General features: G+C 48.2%; 2 protein-coding genes across 6 annotated transcripts in view; both read left to right on the top strand.

Moving 5' to 3' along the window:
* Window positions 1-159: 159 nt before the first annotated feature.
* LOC125703473 (forkhead box protein E3-like) lies at window positions 160-2188 on the top strand. Its single transcript, XM_048968013.1, has one exon. It carries the CDS (start codon window positions 166-168, stop codon window positions 895-897), a length of 732 nt encoding a protein of 243 aa, XP_048823970.1. The 5' UTR covers window positions 160-165; the 3' UTR covers window positions 898-2188.
* A 340-nt stretch (window positions 2189-2528) lies between these two features.
* Window positions 2529-19146, top strand: part of PIK3CD (phosphatidylinositol-4,5-bisphosphate 3-kinase catalytic subunit delta) — a 40862-nt gene continuing 24244 nt past the window's right edge. For 2 of the 5 annotated variants that reach the window (XR_007380864.1, XM_048967998.1), the window contains exon 1: window positions 17358-17443. The gene's annotated coding sequence lies outside the window, so the exon portion shown is untranslated. Of the gene's footprint in view, window positions 2685-5193; window positions 5272-17357; window positions 17444-17763; window positions 18424-19146 lie in introns of those variants that run through there. The other 3 variants (XM_048968000.1, XM_048968002.1, XM_048968001.1) reach the window with 3 other exon arrangements.

Below are 19146 nucleotides of genomic sequence, written 5' to 3' on the forward strand. Positions count from 1 at the left end.
CCCGCGCTGCCCGCCGCACCTGCCGCCCTCGCCCTCTGCCGCGCTTGAGTTTGCCGAGGGAACGCGCCGTCCTGACCCGCCCGCGACCCCCAGCCGCTCCGGGGATGGGGCGGGGAGGGAAGGAAAAGGGCTCGGGGGAGCGCGAGGGACAGAAGCGGCGGTGCCATGGGGGACGAGGCGCAGCTCCCCTCGGGCAGCCCGGCCCTGCAGAAGCCGCCTTACACCTACGCGGCTCTCATCGCCATGGCCATCCGGGCCAGCCCCGAGCAGCGCCTGCCGCTCAGCGGCATCTACAGCTACGTCTCGGGCCGCTTTCCCTATTACCGCCGCGGCCCTAAGGGCTGGCAGAACGGCATCCGCCACAACCTCAGCCTCAACCCCTGCTTCCTCCGCCTGCCCCGCCGCTCCGGCGCCCCGCACCGCGGCGGCGAATGGGCTCTGGATCCCGCTTTCCAGGACGCGTTCCCGGGGGGCGATCGCCGCCGCCGCCGCCGCTCGATCCAACCTCCGCCGCCGCTCCCCTGCTGTCCGTGCGCTGCCCGCCCCGCTCTGCCCCGCGGCTGCCGCTGCTCCGAGCCGCCCGCCTGGAGCCCGCCCTGCCGCTCTGGTGCCCGACAAGCGCTGCTCACCTGGAGCCCGTCCTGCTTCCCGGGCTGCCAACGAGGGCCGCCCGCCTGGAGCCCGCCCTGCTGCCCGCCCTGCTGCCCGGAGTCCCCGCAAGCGCTGCCCGCCTGGATCCCGGGCCCGAGCCCAGCGCTGCCCGCCGGTAGCTCGGCTTCGTCCCCGCTGCAGCCCGCCTGGCCGCTGTCCGGCGTCGCCTCTGCTGCTGTCCAGTGCCCGCCCGAGCCGGGCTCCCACCGCCCTTTGGCTGCCAGCAGGGCCCCGGTGCTGCCTTGAGGCTTCCAGGTTCCGTCCTGCCCATTTTCGTGGTGATGCGACTTGTAGAGTCCCCATCCGTCAGAAGATTGGTCTGGAAGATCCTTGTTGGTTGAGCAGAGCCCTGTTGCGTTGCAGTGGCTGAGATGTGCTGCCGTGTTTCACAGAGCTGTCTGTGAGATATCTGCACTACAGACATTTGTCAGTTCAGATTTATTGGTGTTTGAGCTTAGGACCACCCTAAAGGGGGCTGCAGAGCTTTGGCAGGCTCACCTGTGGGTTGTCTTCTTGAATCTGGAAGTATACAGAAGCCAAGGGATGCCAGTCCTTGTGCAAGTGAAATTTGGCTTTGCTACAGGCACATTTTTGCAAGTGTCCTTAAACTCATTAAGTCATTCTTGAGCTTTCATTTCAAGCTTTTATATATACATATACAAATGGTATATGTACTTTTCAGTTTGATAGAGAAAAAAAATAACCAACCCACAAAGATCTTTGAAGTAATGCTGGGAATCTGATTGCTTTGTATTTAAAGCAGAGCAATATGAGGTTTTGTATACAGCCAAGGTTTATTTTGTATTGCTGCTTCTTACAGATGTTTGCACACATTTGTTCTTAACATTTTCCTTCTAAGTGATGCTCTGTTTTATGAGGATGTTTTCCCCTTTTAATTTCAGTCATTTCTGTGCTTCCCCCTAAAAATAAGGCTCAGGGACAAAGTATGCTTCCAGTAAGGGCTGTATTTCGGTTTGTTAAGGAAAAGTTCAAATACAGTTTGTGCAGAGCCAGCACTTTGTCATACTGATGTTTTATGAACTGTTCAATACTCCTTGTAGGAGCTCATGGTTTCAGAAAGCACTTGGAACTGATTTTTTGTTCATCCTTAGAGAAGTTGGGGTTTAAACCTGGATTTGCAGTTTGTATTTTGCATTTTCTTGTACTTAAGAAACTATTCTGGACATTGCCTTTAAATGAAGGCAATGAAACAACTGTTGCATGTTGAAGCTGGCAGTCGTTCTGTATGTAAGGACAACAAAGACCTCTAGAGTTTTGTTCTGGAGAAGTGTTTTGGTCCCTGTTGTGGTTTAGGCCATATATGAATAATGCACGTTTGTGAAACCATTGCTGCTGTGTTTGGGGTCTGAAGTTTGACCTCTGGACAGTCATTAATTCCACTGTGCACAATGATTACGAAAATAAGAAGAGTTTCTGAAAGTTGGTGTTTGTGTGTGTGCTTCTCACCTTGTTTTTCCAGCTGAGTTGTGTTTCCTTGCTACTTAGCATGACTTCACATCACTGGTTTACATGCTGGGAGAAAAGAAGGAGGAGCAGCCCTTTCCCCCTCCTTGTCAGGGCTCCCCTAAGTTGTCCTGAGGGCTTTTGTCTGCTCCTTGCTTGCTGGCACCTGTGGGCCATGGGCTGAGCCACCTCTGTCGTGCAATTGTGCACAGAAGGTGTGGGGCTGGGACTGCCAAGAGAGACCTGAGCAGAGTGCCTGCACACACCAGAAAGGAGAACAAGAGCTGATTGCATTTCTGGAGGGGCTGTGCGTGTTTTCCCCAGCTCGCTGCTGCCAAGCACAGGTGTCAGCAGCCCTGCTCAGGCCCTGGCAGCTGCAGTCCATCCACACTAACGAGGCCCAGAAGCTTCTATGGGGGTGTGGGTGGAGGAGCTCCTGCGTTTTATGCTTTCTGTTCCCCTCTACAGAGGTCTACCCCTGTCTTTTTGGATTTATCTTTTGGATTTGGGATTGCTTTTGGAGCACAGCTCTACGTGGTCCAGTGGTTACCTGGCAGGGCATGGATTGGGTAAGTGATGGTTATTTCTCCTCTCCATCAGGGGCTGCTCTCTGCCTTCCCTGCTGCGGGCGCTGTCTCCTGTGTGTGCCCACCAAACACATGGATAAGGCTGGATTTGTAAAGCTTCGTCTTTTCCTATTGCTCCTCTTGAAGCAAGAGATAGTTAGTGCATGAAGTGGATTGTATAGGCTCAGTGCTGGTGGTTCTAGGCTCTGTGCCCACTCATAAGGTGCTCAGCAGCTCTCAGATCTCTCAAATCTGAAGTGGAGTCACACATCTGCTGCAGTATATGGCATGCTGTGTCAGGATGGTGCGTTCAGAGTGATCTTCTGCCCTCGTGCCTGCTGCTAGGGCCTGGGGGCTCTTAAAGGGATTGGACTTCTAGCAACCTGTTCACGTTGCTAGGAGTTATGTTCGTGCTTTATTGGTTCTACAGCTTTCCCGTTTGCGTTTGCCACTAGATGGTGCGTTTGTACCAGCACACCAAGGCTGGGGACTGCTGTCAGTGAGGCTGCAATGGTCTTCAGTGGTGATGACTGCATCTCCTTCTCTTCTAGAAAATGAAACGGGGAGGATGTGTAGGAGGGGTGTGAAAGGGAGATAGGAATGGATGTTCAGCTGCAGTGGTTCGTTCCCAGCAGCATTCCCTGTTATCTTGGGCTTGGTTCATTTTTCTTAAAGTGATGGCCCTTATGGATGAACTCGAACAGATGTAGGCAGAACGTACTGCATTCCTTGTGAGAGCAGTAGGGCACGCAGTGGGAAAGATATCTGTGGACCAATTATTAGGATTGCAGACTGCATTGGTAGGGACTTTGTGCTTTCCCCCTTTCACGCTCCTTATTTCTCCTGTTTTGTCACTTAAGGCAACCGTGAATAAAAGAGGCACATTTCCACTGGCAAAGTTAGGTCTCTTGCAGGAATGTGTTGGTGTGATTGCCACAGAGTGAATCATCTGTTCTAGCAGGCTCCTTTCTCCAGAGATCCTTCAACTGTAAGCAGGGATGGTCTCTTCCAAGGGATGATTCAGATCGTTTAGATGAAGTCCCTGCTCTGAATCACTCTTTGTAGGAGCTCCTCTTCTCGTTAGTAATTTGAAAATTCAGAACAAACAGCCTAAGAGCACAGGAAGAGTTGGTGCCAGCACAGTGAGGTGCTGGGAATCTCCCTCAGTCTTGTTCAGGCACTCGTGCACAGCCTTCTTGCTTCTGTGGTTGGAATAGAAAGCTACAGCTCTGACTGCATTTAAATCAGGGAGATTGTTCATGGTTTGCATGGCTTTTCTAGCAGCTCTGAAGTACTGGGGCCTCTCCTGTGTTTTGCATCCCACTTGTAGTGAAGGATCTTACTGGTGAGCTCCTTTCTCTTGAGTTTGTGACTGCATTAGGAAAACTCAACCTCTGCTTATTTTTCTTCAAGTTTCTTCTTTGGTCAACATTCTTATTGGTTTTATAAATAAACCACAGCACAGCGTATCCCTTTGCAAGCAATACGAAGTCTTTGAGAATGGCTATGAAAATACTACGTTCCCCTTTCCCACCAGTGGGTATCAGACTGTTACATTCCTTTCCATTATATCATCTCACATCTGTCTTCGCTTCTTTCCCTTATTGATTCTGAGCGACTGAAATAATAGTTCTATATGTCACCAGCAGTGGAAAAGAAAGGCAGTTCGTCCATGCACTGTGCTGAATTAGTGCACATGTAGGAGAATTAATTGTCAGAATCCAAGCCAAGTGCAGAGTGGAAAGATGCTGTGCCAGTGTCCTAGTGTTAAGTGCCATATCTGACCCTGAGCTGTCATTCAGTATGGGATTGTTGGGTTATTTCATGGCTTCTTATTGTGAACTGTTACCTGCTATGGCTCAGATTGTGCATGTTTATCCCACCTGCATTTACTGAAATGTTGAGCATTAGTCTTCAGAAATGCTGGTCCAGGTGGTTCTTGGCTATATTTGTTTACTTTCCCATCTTTTCAGCAGCAGGATTCTTGTGACATTGCTTCTTTTCCTTTTATCCACTAAAAATTGGCATAAAAATAGAAGGCGTTATGTGCAGAGATAACATTGAACATACCTTGTATGATGTGGAAGCCACAGCATTTACTTGTTTGTCAGGGGTTTGCTTGGCATTTCTCTCCCCTGCTGCTGCATTTTTGCCTCTCGCTGATGTTTTCTCATCCCCACCATTTTCATCTCTTAGCCTGAAATGATATGGGTGCGGGCAATGAAGGCTGCAATAAAAGAGGAACCCGTTGATAGAAGCTGCCAACAGAGGGTGGACTGGGGAAGCCATGAATTGCATGCAGTCCTGCCTTTTCTGCCACGACAGCAGATGCCAGGACTGGAGCTGACAGCAACATGTAGCAGTCTTACTGGAGGTCTCTGATACTCCACAACCTGTGGGTTTATTCTGCCTGTCTTGGTATCAGCCACGCTCCCATCTCCTTCCCCAAACCTGCAGAATCAAGTGAGAAGCACTTCCTTCACGCTGCTGGATTTCCCCTCCTGCAGTGGCTCTCTGGCCATGCAGCTCCGTAACCAGTTTCCCGTCAAGAGCAAAAGTACAGTGTTTCTCACCAAAAACGTGGCCTGTGGTAAGGGGGTGGGAAGGGAGGAGGAGGTGGGGTGCGTGCCGGGGGAGCTGTTGCTGCTGCAGTTTCATGCCTCTATCTGTATTCTTTCTCTTTTCTGCGTGGCTTCCTGTTTTTTCACACCACTGCTCTTTGAAACAACAAGCTGCAAGGGAGGACAGGGGTGGAGGTTAGAAGGCTGGAAGAAGCCTCTGGCAAGGCTTGAGAAACGTTGGTGCTGGCTCTGGAAGAGGTAGCACGTGTTCATGTGTTTCTCTGGGTGAGATCCTGCTGCTGTGCATCAGAGAAGTGGCTCTCTGAGAGGTGATGCTGTGGTATGCGCGTGGGCTCAAATGTGTGTTGCTCAATGCTGTGAGATTGCAACAGAACTACTCATCACTTTCCCACTTGGCAATTGTCTTCCTGGGCTGCTCTTGAATGGACAGAATTAGAATTTGCCCTAAGCTTAGGCATGCAGATACAGGAGTCAGATGTAGTTCGTGTCAGGATAGAGCTGAAAAACAAATCGCCGCTTCTGGTTCCTGCAGCATTTCTGTAAAGTGAGCAACCATCTTGGCCAAAGGGGAACGTTTATGTGTTACCTTACCTTACCATGACCTTGGGCAGTTAGCAACTTATACAGAGGCTGGACAACAGTGATTTTCTCAGAGAAGTCGTTCCCAAGCTGTGAGCCAGGCAGCAATTGCTAACATTTTGCAAACATTACTGACAATTCTGACAAGCCCTGACTTCTGGTTTCCAGGTGCCTGGCAGCATTCATAGAAAACCAAGAAGCACTAGGAACTTTGCTGTCGGTGTAGTTCCTCTGTTTGCTTTCCTCTTTATTGTGAGAGGGGGAAATGGTATGTTGAATCATCACTGAAGGCAGAATGTGAAGAAAGATACCTCTAGGACATCACTTGAATGAAGGAGCTGCACTATGGGATGTCTTGCTTGAATCAACCCAAACAGAATTTTGTTAGCAATGTTGTTTGAAAACATTTATTCCCATTGCTCACGGATCTATCATCTGTAACACTCTGCTCCCTTTGGTTAAATCCAAAATTCACCTTCATTAGATGGATAACCTGCAGGTTGAGGGAGCTGTTCTACCATACAGGTCTACTAATACCATATTCACTTTGGTATCTGAACTGTGTTCTTGCTCAGCCCTGTGTGCTTTGGAGAAAGGCACAAGAAGGCCTGTGCTTAAGGTCAGTATGACTGGTGCAGAACGAGAGATTGATTTTCTTATGAAATCAGTATTGCTGCTTTGTCTGGCAGTGAGTCAAAAGATAAATTCTTTTGAAGCAAAAAGATCTTGAGGAGTGATGGCTGCAGATAGATTTGTTCCAATTTGACATGAGTGTTTCCCAGACACTATTTTTACTCATTTATTGGTTTGCTAACATGTTGCTAAGTGACTTGAAAAGCACCTCTTCTCAACTGCAGGGTCCAGAGGAAGGTAAATAGAGGATTGAGTTGCAAAGGCTGGTTCTGGCAATGGCTCCTCTCTGCAAGAGGCAGATGGGCAGCCGGCAGAGCACAGCTGCTCTTGGAGTTCCTCATTTGCCAGACAGTGCTGCAGGAAGAAGATGAAAAATGGGAAAGATTGCATCAATTATTAAGCCTTGTAAAAAATAATTAGTGAGACAACAGCAGGCAAATGGGCAGGGAGGAGGAGAGAAGCAGCTGCCAAAGCATGGAAAGATAGGACTGGGTTGGAGATAGAAAAGGAAGGGGAATTGGATAAGATGCCCCTTTAATCAGCCACTGGGGAGAGACGTAGGAAATTAATGGATGAGCTTTGCACGTGGATTAGAACAGGGCAAGGACAGAGGGGACATTGCCTTTGAATTGTCCTCTCTTTGCTGTCGTCAGACTCCTGCAGATAAAGCCATTTTCATTGCTTGTTCTCAGCTGATGTTACTGGTGGTACCTGATCTGATCAGTGGTATCAGGAGAGGCAGGAACAGCTCGGGCAAAGGTTTGCTAAGTAGCAGAGGAGTTGTTTTTTTGGTAGCTAGTCTGTCACCAGAACTGTAAATGAACTGGACAGACTGCTGCTTGGTGCTGGTTACCAACTGACAGGAGCGAGCTTCCATTAGGATTTAATTACCTTCTTCTTTCTACAGCTCCCCCAGAGGCACCAGCGACATATGAATGATTTTTGCACTGTAATGCTGTGGTCTCTGCTTTGTGGGCAGGGCTGTTTACGGTGACACAAGCGTGCAGTTAGTAAGATTTAGCAATGACTCTGCTGTGTGCTGAATGGGACTTTGCCACTGCTGATTTCATGGTGATGCTCACTCAGATCCTCCAGATCAATTCCTAGAGTCACTGTGTTCCTCGATTTGCTTCTTGCTACTTGTCTTCCAGGCACATCTGTCTAGGATTTAGCAGATGCTCTCTTTGTCCTCCTGGAAAGCTGCATCTGATTGGCCTCCTACCTGCCTCTCTGCAATCTCTTCTCTACCTTACCTAAGCAGTTGTTTTGTCTTTGTAAATGTGTGCAATGCTTGCAGGTAGCATAAAAACTACAGCTTTAAAGGAAGCAGCCCATCAGTTGGCTATTCCCAATTCTCCCAGCAGAACATTGCTCTTGACTTGGGGTGATCAACCAGAAAGAGTAGAAGGGCATTTTAGGCTCAAGGCCCATTGCAGCCAGGTAACTTATGAGCCCTTGTAATCTGGAGAACTACTGGTGTGCTCCCTTCCTTCAGGGAGAGTCAACTGCACATAGGCAGCAGAGGGTGATTCAGTCACCCGTGATAAGATCTAACAGATGTATCTTCACCAAAGTAAATAAACAAGTATCAGCAGAAAAGTAATGGCTGTCTTTACTAGAGCTCTGTAGCCTCTCTGCAATGGAAAGTTTCAGGGAAACTTTGGGGGAATTTGGACACATGCAATCCGAGCTGCTGGCTCCTTGTTCACAGCAAAGAAACACATGCTCAGAGTCAGTTCTGCTGTGCTTTTTTCCCCCCCCTTTTTGTCACCTTTCTCTATTTTTCTGTGACATGAGAATCAGTGTGATTGGTTTTAACTTTCTTAAAGACCGATCCCAAGGCAGTAAGCAGGGAGTACAGCTGGGCAGCTTATCCTCTGTGTCTTCTCCTGGTGCTGCCAGCATGGAGTGGTCTGTAAGTGGGTGCTCTGGTGAAAGGCTGTAATGGCACAGCAGTAAAAGCCTGCATGGCATCATCAGGAGCTCAGTGTTAGGACAGGTCCAATGAGAGAGCTGGTGTGAGTGTGACAGACTGGGAAATGGCTCAGAAAGAGAAATGCTTCTGTAAAAGGAGAAGTCTGAGGAGGAGGAAGGAGGTATTTTTAGTGCCACAGGGCTTGTGAATTTATTTTGCTTTTGCCACAAAAGAAATCACATGTGTAGTAGCTAAGGTACATTTTTGCTGGGGGCTTTTGGGGTTGGGGAGGAGATGTCTTTAAAGGCCTGTTTTCTTTGCAAGTTTTCTTTAGAGAATTGAGGGAGCATCTTGGCTCCCCAGAGCATCCCAAAGAAACCTGGTCAGCAAACAGTGGCATGTGGTCATGGCAGAGATAGGTGGGAAATGCCACCATCAGGGATTCCTTGGGGCTTGGTGACCTGCTGGGCATCTGGCTGGTGAGCCACGCTTCTAGCAAGTAGATAACACAGAGCCAGTGATGCCTTTTGTTGTGGTTACCTTCTGTCCTCTCCTGCAGCCTGCTTTGTTCAGCAATTGCTGGTGCAGTATTGCAAGTCACAGGCATCTGAACTGTAGGAGACAGTCTTTGTACTACAGGCAAGTCAGCACCATTGAACTTGTTGGACTGCATGGAAGCCAGTGTGCTTCCCAGAGAAACCTCTCAAGTCCTGGCATCTCTGGCTCTTCAGAGCAAAACAAGCAGAGCTCCCTGCTGTTCACATGAGAGCTGCTCTTTGGCTGAGAATACAACAGTCTGAGATGGTGGAGAGAAGCTCATCTCTGACACTAATATAAACAGAATAGTTCTCTTTTCTGGCGCTTTGTTCCTGCTAATTCTTTCAAAACTCTACTTCCTAGGTTTTCATTGACAGGGCATTAGAAACAAGCTACATCCTCTAGTGCAGTACTCTAGCAAATGACTGTGTTTGGTCCATGTTTTCAAGTGATTTCCACCACAAGTATCTTCAATTGAAACTCCATTTCATTCTTAGAGTCACACTAAGCAATGTGGTGTGGCAGCACGCTATGGCAATATTTCAGTGCTGCACATGATATGTGCCTACGAGGTTGGTAGGGAAGAGGCTGCACAAATTAATCCTTTTTATTATTATTTTTTTTAATTTAACCATTGAATTTCCAAGTCTGATTTTGAAAGCTTAAGCCTCATCTTGCCCCAGTTGCCAATGATCTCATGGAACCGTCCATCTCCTTCTGGGCAGCCAGGCAACATGCCTCTTGCTGCTTGGGAGCTCTGCTAACCGTACATTCCTGTCACTGTCCTCTTACCCCTGACATGCCCTCATTTTATCAGGGAGGATTTGTCTGTGTCTTTCCACCTGTGGCCTTTAGAACAAATAGCAGGTTGAAAATCTGGCTCCTTACTGTAACCATTTATCGCAGCTTCTCAAAACATCACCCAGCAAGTGGGCAGGAGGAAGGAAATGAGAGGTTGATTTTTTTTCCTGTTGCAAGTAACCAGGAAATAAAATAGGAAATTCAATGCAACGTTACCATCCCACGGAGCCCCACTGGCACCACGGGCTGCAGGTGCTGTTCTGCAGCTTCCATCTGATGATCTGTTCCTCTTGGTGTCAGGGCAACGCTTATGGTCTTGGTGGTATTGCAGAGATGGGTTAGAAGAGGAACTTCCAGGCAGCCTAGATAAGACAAACATTTTATCTTTCCTGTTGAAAAAAGATGAGTGTAGGGGGGTGTGAGTTGCTGTGCCCTTGTCATGCTAACACAGAAGCTGGCTGTCGAGGACCATGTGAAAGTGAAAACTATCAAATTCAGACTGATATCTTTACAGTTCTCTAACCAAATAATGAGTCGTTGGCTATGTGAAGGTGTATAGGCTGAGGTAATTTGTGATCTGCTGTATTTCACCTGGGAAAATGGAGAAGTTGCTTAGGTGCTTTGTTTCTCAGAAATATGAATACGAAGGTAGACTGCAAACCCTCCTTGGTAAGAAATTAAGACTGTCTGCTTGTGGAAACTACCATCACTTGGGTATCACTATGATCATTCAATTGATTTAATAAATGAATTGACAATCAATGTCACTGACCAGTGTGGAAGGTTTTCTTGTCACTTTAGGAGTAGATTACCTGCTAGACTGTGAGATTTTCTTCTCTTCTTAATTTTCAATTAATCTCTTAATTTACCTCAAATCAGACCTTGACATCTTTGCAGCGTGATCCTGAAACCTGAAGGAAATGGTGTTTTGGGTCTTGAAGGAAGTTGAGTTCCCAGAGTGAGGTGTTTTGGCTTTGAAAGAGAGCACCTGGGATGAGGCCATGCACAACCTGTGCTCAGAAAGAAGAAAAACCCAGCGACACACAATTTTCGTGGAACAATCTGCCTTTTTTTGTTTCCTTTTATTGTAATCAATGAAGTCCCAGAGAAAAGAAGCAAACTCTGCAACTATAGATGATAAAAAAAAATTCCAGACAACCCAAAAGGATGTGGTATAAGAGTGGGAGTGAGCTGGGTTTTTTGTCAATAATGCAGATGCAACACTTATCTAAAACTCACTTTGTGTGTCTCGCTGTGCTGTTTTGCATGCTGTTCATCTCTCTGTGCGTGCAAAGTGCCACATGCATGCTCTTGGGCAGCACCTTTCCACCCAGCACAGCAGTGTGCAGCTAACTGTTGTGGATCTGGGTAGGGATGAATGGTGGGAGCTGCCAACCAAGTGCTGAGGGACCCTGGCAGAAAAATGTGAAATTCAGCTTTAACTCTATGGAAACTTTACCATGACTGTTTTTCACTGGCCCAAGCTCATAATATCAGTCTCTGCGTCGCTGGGCAGGTGATCTGTGAGTATCATATAAAACAGACAGGCGGGGCATCAGATGTTATAATTTGTGCATCAGAAATGCTAATCTCTTCACTGACTTGATGCTCAGCATCGCTGCTCCTTCTCTTTTCTGGGAGTGAAACCAAGGCTGTAGCATGGCCATGGTATGGAAAAGAGCAGGGTGAGGTGTGCATGAGTCCTCAGAGGCAGCAAACTGAGCTGCAGAAGTGCAGCCTGGTGATGTGAGGGGACCCCAGCTTGCCTCAAATCCCCATCAGAATAAACAGTGAAGCACTTTATTTTCTTTTGAGAGCCACTCACCCTTGTAGCACAGAGTGTAAGTGCTTAATGTAATTAATGGCTGTCCAGTACGGTTTCCCAGTTCTGTTTAGGCTGGCTGGACTGTTGGCTTCTGTGAAACACATCTTTTCTTTGAAAGTATTTTTAAGACTTAATAAAAACAAACATGATCTATTTTTGGACCAGAATTGGAGGACAGAAAAATGTTGCACCTTCCTGCTACCAAAAGATATCATTTTTCCTTCAGAGCCTTTCCCAGGGTGAAAGTTGTAGCTTTACCTCCAGCTGTGTAAATGATGCTTCATTAGTTTGCTTCAGGTGGAAATTCCCCTTTTCACAAATGGAAATTTCACTCTGCTTATGGTTTAAAAAAAAAGAGAGAGAATTTTCTTTCAGCTGAAGCCAAGCTGTTGCTTTTGGAGGAAAAAGAGAAAATAAAATTCTCCCTGGACATTCCTTCTCTCCTTGCTGCTGATGGTGACTCACACAACGGCCTTTGCCACTCAGTTCTGACTCTTAAGTGATTTTTCAGGTGGTTGTTAAAATTCTTGCAGCATTTGTCACTGGCATCTGCCTCGTTTTGCAATGTGATACACACACTATTTATTGTGGAGGGAGAGTTGTGAATACTGCTTAATTTTGAATATACGCCCCACGCATCAAATAAAACTAAACAAACAAAAACCACCCAAACATAGCAAACCCATGAGCTTGTGCAAAACATTGGGTGCAGGCACCTGCATCTGCCTTCAGTGTGCAGACAGCCACCCACACAGGGCCTGTGAGATCCGGTCTGACTGGAAACAGTTGTTAAGGACCCCCAAGATCCCAAAACTCGGAAGGTGATGGACTTATTTTTAATGTTCTGAGTTGATCACTGAAGAGCAATTCTGTATTTTTTGGACACCTGGCACTGGTGTGAACTTAAAGCGGACTTGTGAGTGTAGGGAGAGTCGTGCTGCCTTTCTTGTGACAGCAAAGGATCCAGAATCCCCCAGCAGTAATCTCGAGATGAAATAGTGTGGTTTAGTTAAGCAGGCAGTTACAGCTCAGAATGGAAATTTGTGGTTTTATAGGTCGCTTATTTGCTGCTACAAGAAATGCTCCCGAGAAAATGAGTTGCAAAACAACAAGAGGAAAGTTGTTTGTCCCTTGTGAAGGACTGATAGTGAGAAAAGAGATGTACTGTGCTTCTGTTGGACTCGTTTTGTTCCTGTATTTCCAGCAGCAGTAAAAGGCATTCCTTACATAGGGGAGAAATGTGCGTGCAGATGCAATTCTATTTCAAAGCAGTAAAGAAATAAATATCTTGTGTTGACACAGATGCTTTGAACCTCTGTAGCACCACCAGTTAAAGACCTCAGATGAGTTGTACAACAACAAAGCTTTGCAAAATGCCCTGTGAGGGGCGGAAGTTGTGTTATCTGTATTCTGCATGCAGAGAAACAGGTGAAACAGCTTATTAAAGACCACAGCACCAGTGCCAGTAAGAGTTAGGATGTGGGCACCTGATGCCAGGTCCTGTGCTTGAAAGCAGTAAGTCTTGGGGTTTTGAAGCAGCGTGTGTAATTCTGGGGTGATTTCTTTGGTGGTGTTGATTTGCTTTTGTGTCATGTTTTGTTTTTTCCCCAAACTATTTTCATGCATCTCTGCAGTCAGAAACCCAAACCGTGTCCCCGGCGTCTCACAGAACTGGGTCAGCAGCATCTCCCCCAGACTAGCATTTGACTAATACCTTCCCCTGTGTTCTCTGGGATGTTGTGCTGCTTGCACCACCACCAATTATGTGAACTCACTTTTTCCTCCATGCAGTGTTTCAGCAGGCGTTGAAGTTGTTTCTTCATTAGAATTTCAAAGTTACAACCAAGGAGGTATCGAGCCTGGTCTCCTGGTTCACTTTATAGCCTCCTAAGGAGAGTGCCTCCAGGTATTTTTCTCCTTCAGAAGTCCTGAACTTTTGCTGATGATCAAGATAGGAAGCTTAGCTGCTTGTTGCAACTAAACTCAGGTTTAGGTCAGTTATTTCCTCTGCATATGAGGAAATGTGCATTGTTTTCAAGACCACGATGCCCTTCATTGAAATGCATGGTCACGCAAACCAAACATTGTTTTCACCTGGGCAAGGATGCCAGCACATTCCTGCTGAGGGCTGCAACGTGAGTTCCCTCTGTCACTCAGGCAGACCAAGGCTTTAACACTGCTTGAACAAACAGGCTGCTCAATTCCTCGAATCCTATCCCTAATAATTCACCATCAGCTTCTGTACGGCTCATGGGAAGACCTTACTTCGTGGATTATTTGTTTGATGTCCATCAAATGAAGAGAAAAACGTGCAGAGGCTTTGTTGTGGTTTTCCGCTCCAAAATAGTTCTCTTGTGTCAATAACAACAAGCAAACTATGGCCTTGTTTTTGAAAGAAAAACAATTCATATTAAAACCACCATGTGGTCAGCTGCCCCAAAGCCCAAGCAATGAAATAACTGCTGTGTTTTTCTCGAAAGAGATATCAGAGATAGCCCTGTGCTGGGAGGGTTCCTTCAGTGAAGGTGAGGACTGGGAAAAAAGCAGCAGCTGTTCCAGGGTTGGTTTAGGATGCATGGCTCAGGATGTGGGGTTCGTGATGCGAGGAGCTGGGCGTTCAGCAAGCCCTTCAGCTCTGTTAGTGGGATTCCCCAGCCCATACTTGGTAAAGGATAGCAAATGTGCTTTTGACCCCTTGTTTCGTTCTCTGCCTTGTGCCGAGCTGAGGATGTACTGTTTTGGTGGGATTTGAGCTGTGGGAATGTGGAAAATGAGACGTGTGATAATGACCTTGAGAGAGGTGGTGGTGGTTTTAGCCCTCATTTTAAGAAGGTGTGCTGGTGAATTTCTCCTCTCTGTTTTATTCAACACAGCCTTTTGCTGGTTTCTGTTCTCTCCAGAGACCATCGTGAGGGGTTACCAGCCCATGGTCCTTGTGGTGAATCTGTTTCCTAATCTCTGCTCTTCCACAGGGAAATCTTCCATGTGTTTTCCTTTCTAATCATCTTCCTGAACTCCCACCCATCAGGGTTCCAATGCACATCACCTCCCAACCTGCCTGAATTATCCTGTACCAAACCGTTAGCTTCAGTAACCATTTCATCCACTTTTCTTCTCCTGTCTGGGGGGGATAAAAATTACAAGTAAATGTACATTATCCTAATAGAACAAGTCTTTTGGTAAGGACACTAGAGATCTAATCTGATTTTTATTTTTTTTACACTATCTTTCTATGTAATTTTAGGCAATTCATTTCTGCATCTCAGTTTTTTCAAACGTCAAGGACAAAGGAGGAAAAGCCTGGGTGTGCAGAGGTTATGGTACCATTCAACCTAGAGCCTTGTTAAGCAGTACAAACGAGTTGAATGTATTCTGAATGCATTAATAATAAAAAGCAGAGGTGATTAGCAGTGCTGTATTGCCTTCAAATAGCAATTTGTCAGAGCTGGTGCTGCTGTGCTTCCAGTGCTAGTTGGGAGCCTGCTTTCCTGGGATGGATGTTTGCTCCATAATGCTGATGAGCAAGCTGTGCACACTACCTCCAGTGTCATACCACAGCAGGGATTGCTGTATGAATCATACAGAACTTGACATTAAAATGGTGGATTCACATCCGAATTTCACCAACAAAGTTAAGTGTTGGATCTGCAGTTGGTTTGGATTAGTCAATGCTTTCCTGAGAGCACTGGCACTGATTTTCAAAGTGAGAAAGGTCTGTTCTTCCTCTCTTGGCCTGCTTGGGCCAACATCTGTAAGATACAGAGGTATTGCAGTGTTTATGAAGTTCATTATAATTAGTGAAGCCTTCAGCTCTCCTCCCTTCCACTTGGTGTGCACACTGCTAGCTTCAAGAGAGCCCAGGGCCTGGCATATATGGGTTCCAAGAAACCCCCACAGAGAATGAGAAGCCAGCATTGAGCTTTGTGTGAGAAGCAAAAAGAAATGGTGGTCCTCAGTGTGTGCTCTTGGTGTGACCATGGGCTTCTCCTTGCTCTTACTGGTGAGGCTGCTGCTCTCCTCCTGCAGCCGGCGGGGATCGCTGCTGTGCACTTCTTGTGGCCATGAGCTTATTTTGTATCCTGTGGCCAAGAAAACTTCTTTTGACTTTTAAATAAGAGCAAGTTACCTGCCATATTTACAGACCAACTGCATAGCTGATGCAAAAACGCGGTTGCCCGCCTGTTTGGTAGTGTTAACCACATGGAGCAAATAGTTTCAACTCTCCTAAAACTGCTCTGGCTTCCTGTTTGCTTTGTGGTGTAATTAAATGTGGCTTCTTTCTTTCTTTCTCATTTATTTATTTTGAGTAAGTGGAGGGTAAGAGGCTAGAAATCCTCACCTTTTCGCTTCTCTGCCTGCAGAAGCAGTGAATACCTGTGTGCTGTTAGTTGCCAACATCCAGGTGGTTCAGGAGCTGCAGGCTGGCACAGTGCTTTTCTCTCCAGGTGCCCACAGGCAGTGCTGTAAACACAAGGTGCCATGGTGATGTGATTTGCTTGTTGTCATCCTCTTCCTCCCTCTGTTCCCTTCCCCTGTAGAAGCCAGCCAGCTGCTCCATCCAGGCAACAGCCAGCAGCAGTGTTCTTGTGCACCAAAGAGCAGGATTAGGAAAGGAGATGTTTAGGAGCCTTGCACTTGATGTTTCCAGCCGTGTCCGCTGTGCAAAGGGATGCACCTGGAGCAGAGAAGACAGAAACAACCTGCAAAGTGATGTGTGGATAAATACCAAGCGAAGGAGCTATGCAAGACTGGTAACTAAGGACATGGAGATGGTGTGCTGGTTTAACACCAGTGCATGCCTCGTGTTGGACGCGCTGGCAATGCCACACGGATACCTCTGTCTGCTTTTTTTCCTTCAAACCCCATAGCTCTTTTCTCTCAATAACTCAGAGGGAAAGCAGGAACCCGCCTTCCCTTCCTGGGCATCTCCCATCCTTACCCTGGTGCAACTGCTTTCTGACTTTCGGTTCCCTTTCCCCCTCCCTGCAGCGCGTTGTCCAATGCCTTGCAGGCAGATGTCCTGCAGTGCTGTGCCGCGTGTGGGTCTGGGAGCTGCTGAGCAGAAAAGCTGTTGAAAGAGAAGGAAGAAAAAAAAAAAAAAGAGCGGAACAGAAACCAGAATTCCAGTAAACAGTCTGTTAAAAATATCCACAGCACATGTCAGGGGTAACAATTTAAAATAGGCAGTTTCTGAGCTTTGAAAGGTCACATTAAGACGTGGTGGATTCAAACAGAGCTGAGAACGAACATTTTGACAGTCACAGTTTGTACTGATGCTGAGCTATCCCGCATTGCCAACTGCTAATGTTCAGGGAACCAAATGAGTCAGATCGTGAAAATAATGAGCTTTCCTTGGATTGTAACATGGAAAAAAACCTGAGCTTATACCTTAATGGTGTGCCATGCAAGCTTTAGGGAAAATGGTCATTTTGGGGCTTGTAAAAACGCTTGTTTCCATGCGTGGGGCTGAGGCGATCCGAGCACAGCTCGGCGCTCACAGATCCGCTCTCTGCCCCACAGCACGAGCTGACATCTCTGAAACGAGCAGATCCCCTTTCGGTACCGAACTGCTGCTAGAAGCGTAAGGAGGCACAGAGCGGCCCGCGGAGCGCTGAGATGCGGCTGAGGCCTCGGGGCTGCACGCGTGACGTGCTTAAACCCTTCGGGCTGCAGCCGTGCTGGCGATGGCGGCAACTCCGGGCCGGCGGGAGCGGCCGCCGCTGCGGGCATCGCGTCTCCGTCGCGCCTTTTGTGCACGCGAGCTGCGCGCGCCGTTTGCAGCCGGTGCCCGACGGGGCGGCGCTTTGCAGACGGTGCCCGAGCGCGGGGCGGGGCGGGGCCGACGGCGGGGCCGGGCCGGGAGCCCGGCGGGCACGGGAGTGCGGAGCAGGTGAGCGGGGTGGGGGTGCAGGGGGGGTCACCTCAGCCGTCCCCCCCGGGGCGCCTCAGCGCGGGGTGTTTGGCGTTCTCCGCGGGGAATAAAGCCCCGCTCAGCGCTGCGCGTGCTGCTCGGCATCCCGTAGCAGATCCTGAGGAAAATCGGTTCTGTTGTACGAGGATGCGATATTTCCGGGCTGCGGGTTCGGGATGTGCGGAGTGAGCTCACGCAGCCGGTACCTCGGGCGGCGGTGCTGAGCCTGGCCTCGTCCTGCAGCCCTGCGGGTTCGGTCCGTCGGTGCCTACCGTGCCATGCTGTGCCATGCTGTGCCGTGCCGTGCCATGCTGTGCAATACCGTGCCCGCCAACGGCTCTCCGCTCCCTTGGCACCTCTGTGCCGTTCGTATCTCGGACGGGAGCCCAGCAGTGTGAGGTTGGATGTGTGGAGCTCAAGGGTCAGTAGGCACATACGGCTTGTTTGTGTCTGCGAGATGCATCTGGGTGTCTGGTGTTGTCAGCTGCAAAAAGGCTAATTTCAGCGAGCTGCTCTCGTTATCACTACTTCCTCCATCTCCCGGACTGTGCCCGTGCCGGCAGTAGCAATAGCAGTGGCAGCAGCCCTGCAGCACGGCCCTGCAGCACAGCCCGCCGCTCGGCAGCATCCTTTGCATGGTCCGCCTGTGCACGTGAGGGAACCGAAACGCAGAGGAGTCGGTTGTTCAAAGTCACGCATCAAACGACTGGCGGGCTTGGGAATGGAACTTTGCAAGCTGTTGGGTTCTGAGCTCTTGCTTTAACCGCTAAATGTGCCGTTTTCCACTAGATGCTTCCTCAGACAACAACCGAAAACATAGCGGGTTGACTCTGACTTGCCTGAAAGGCTGCTTAAAGTTTCCAGCAGGGCACGGCTCTGGAGCCCTCCCTTCAGGTGCTTTCCGAACTCCCTGCCGTTCTCTTCCTCTCTCTAGCAGTGCCGGTTTCCTCCCAGACGAGGTATGGCTTTACATTTCTGTTTCTCTTGAGCTGCTTTATCAGCGCTGCTCTCTCCCCCCTCTGGCTATTCCTTGCAGTTGGGCTGGAGGTCCTGCTAAGCCTGAGTGATGTATATTGCTCTGATGCTCTTTGCTGAGTTGCTCTGCAGCTGGGAGCCCCCCAGAACTGCGGCCTGTTATCACCGTGTGTACATTCTGCTTTCCTATCTCTCTCCTTGCTTTCATCATCGGTCCTGCACACAAATGAGGTTAGCTCCAGTTTGGATTGCATTAGTGTAATTCTGCTTCCTGTTGCTTTTCTTTGTGAGCCTGTTTGTTGGGCATGTGTATGTGTAAGGCAGGCACTGAGCACAGTAAATGCTCAAAACGTGGGTGTGTTTATTTCAGAAAGGGAAGGGCACAAGCCAAGAGAATCTTTGGATACAGTGGTTGTTCAAGGCCTGCTCCCTGTGTGTTTTGTGTAGATAGAGTAGCTGTGTGCTATGGAAAGGTCATTGTTCTCTGCTGACATCTCTGTATGCTGAAGGTGCTGACTGTGCTCTAAATGGTGGTTTGTTTGGTCTCGGGTAGGAAGGGGATGCTCTGCAGTGTTTCGGAGGCCTGAAACATTGGGCTGTGTGATTTCATCCCTTGCCTGGTTATCCTGAACAGATTCCATTATAGGTCTGTTTCAGCCTAATGTTTGTGTAAGCAAAATAATGAGTAGATAGGATTAATCAGGGGC

The sequence above is a fragment of the Lagopus muta genome, chromosome 21 (genome assembly GCF_023343835.1).
Source record: "Lagopus muta isolate bLagMut1 chromosome 21, bLagMut1 primary, whole genome shotgun sequence".
NCBI classification, from domain to species: Eukaryota; Metazoa; Chordata; class Aves; order Galliformes; family Phasianidae; genus Lagopus; species Lagopus muta.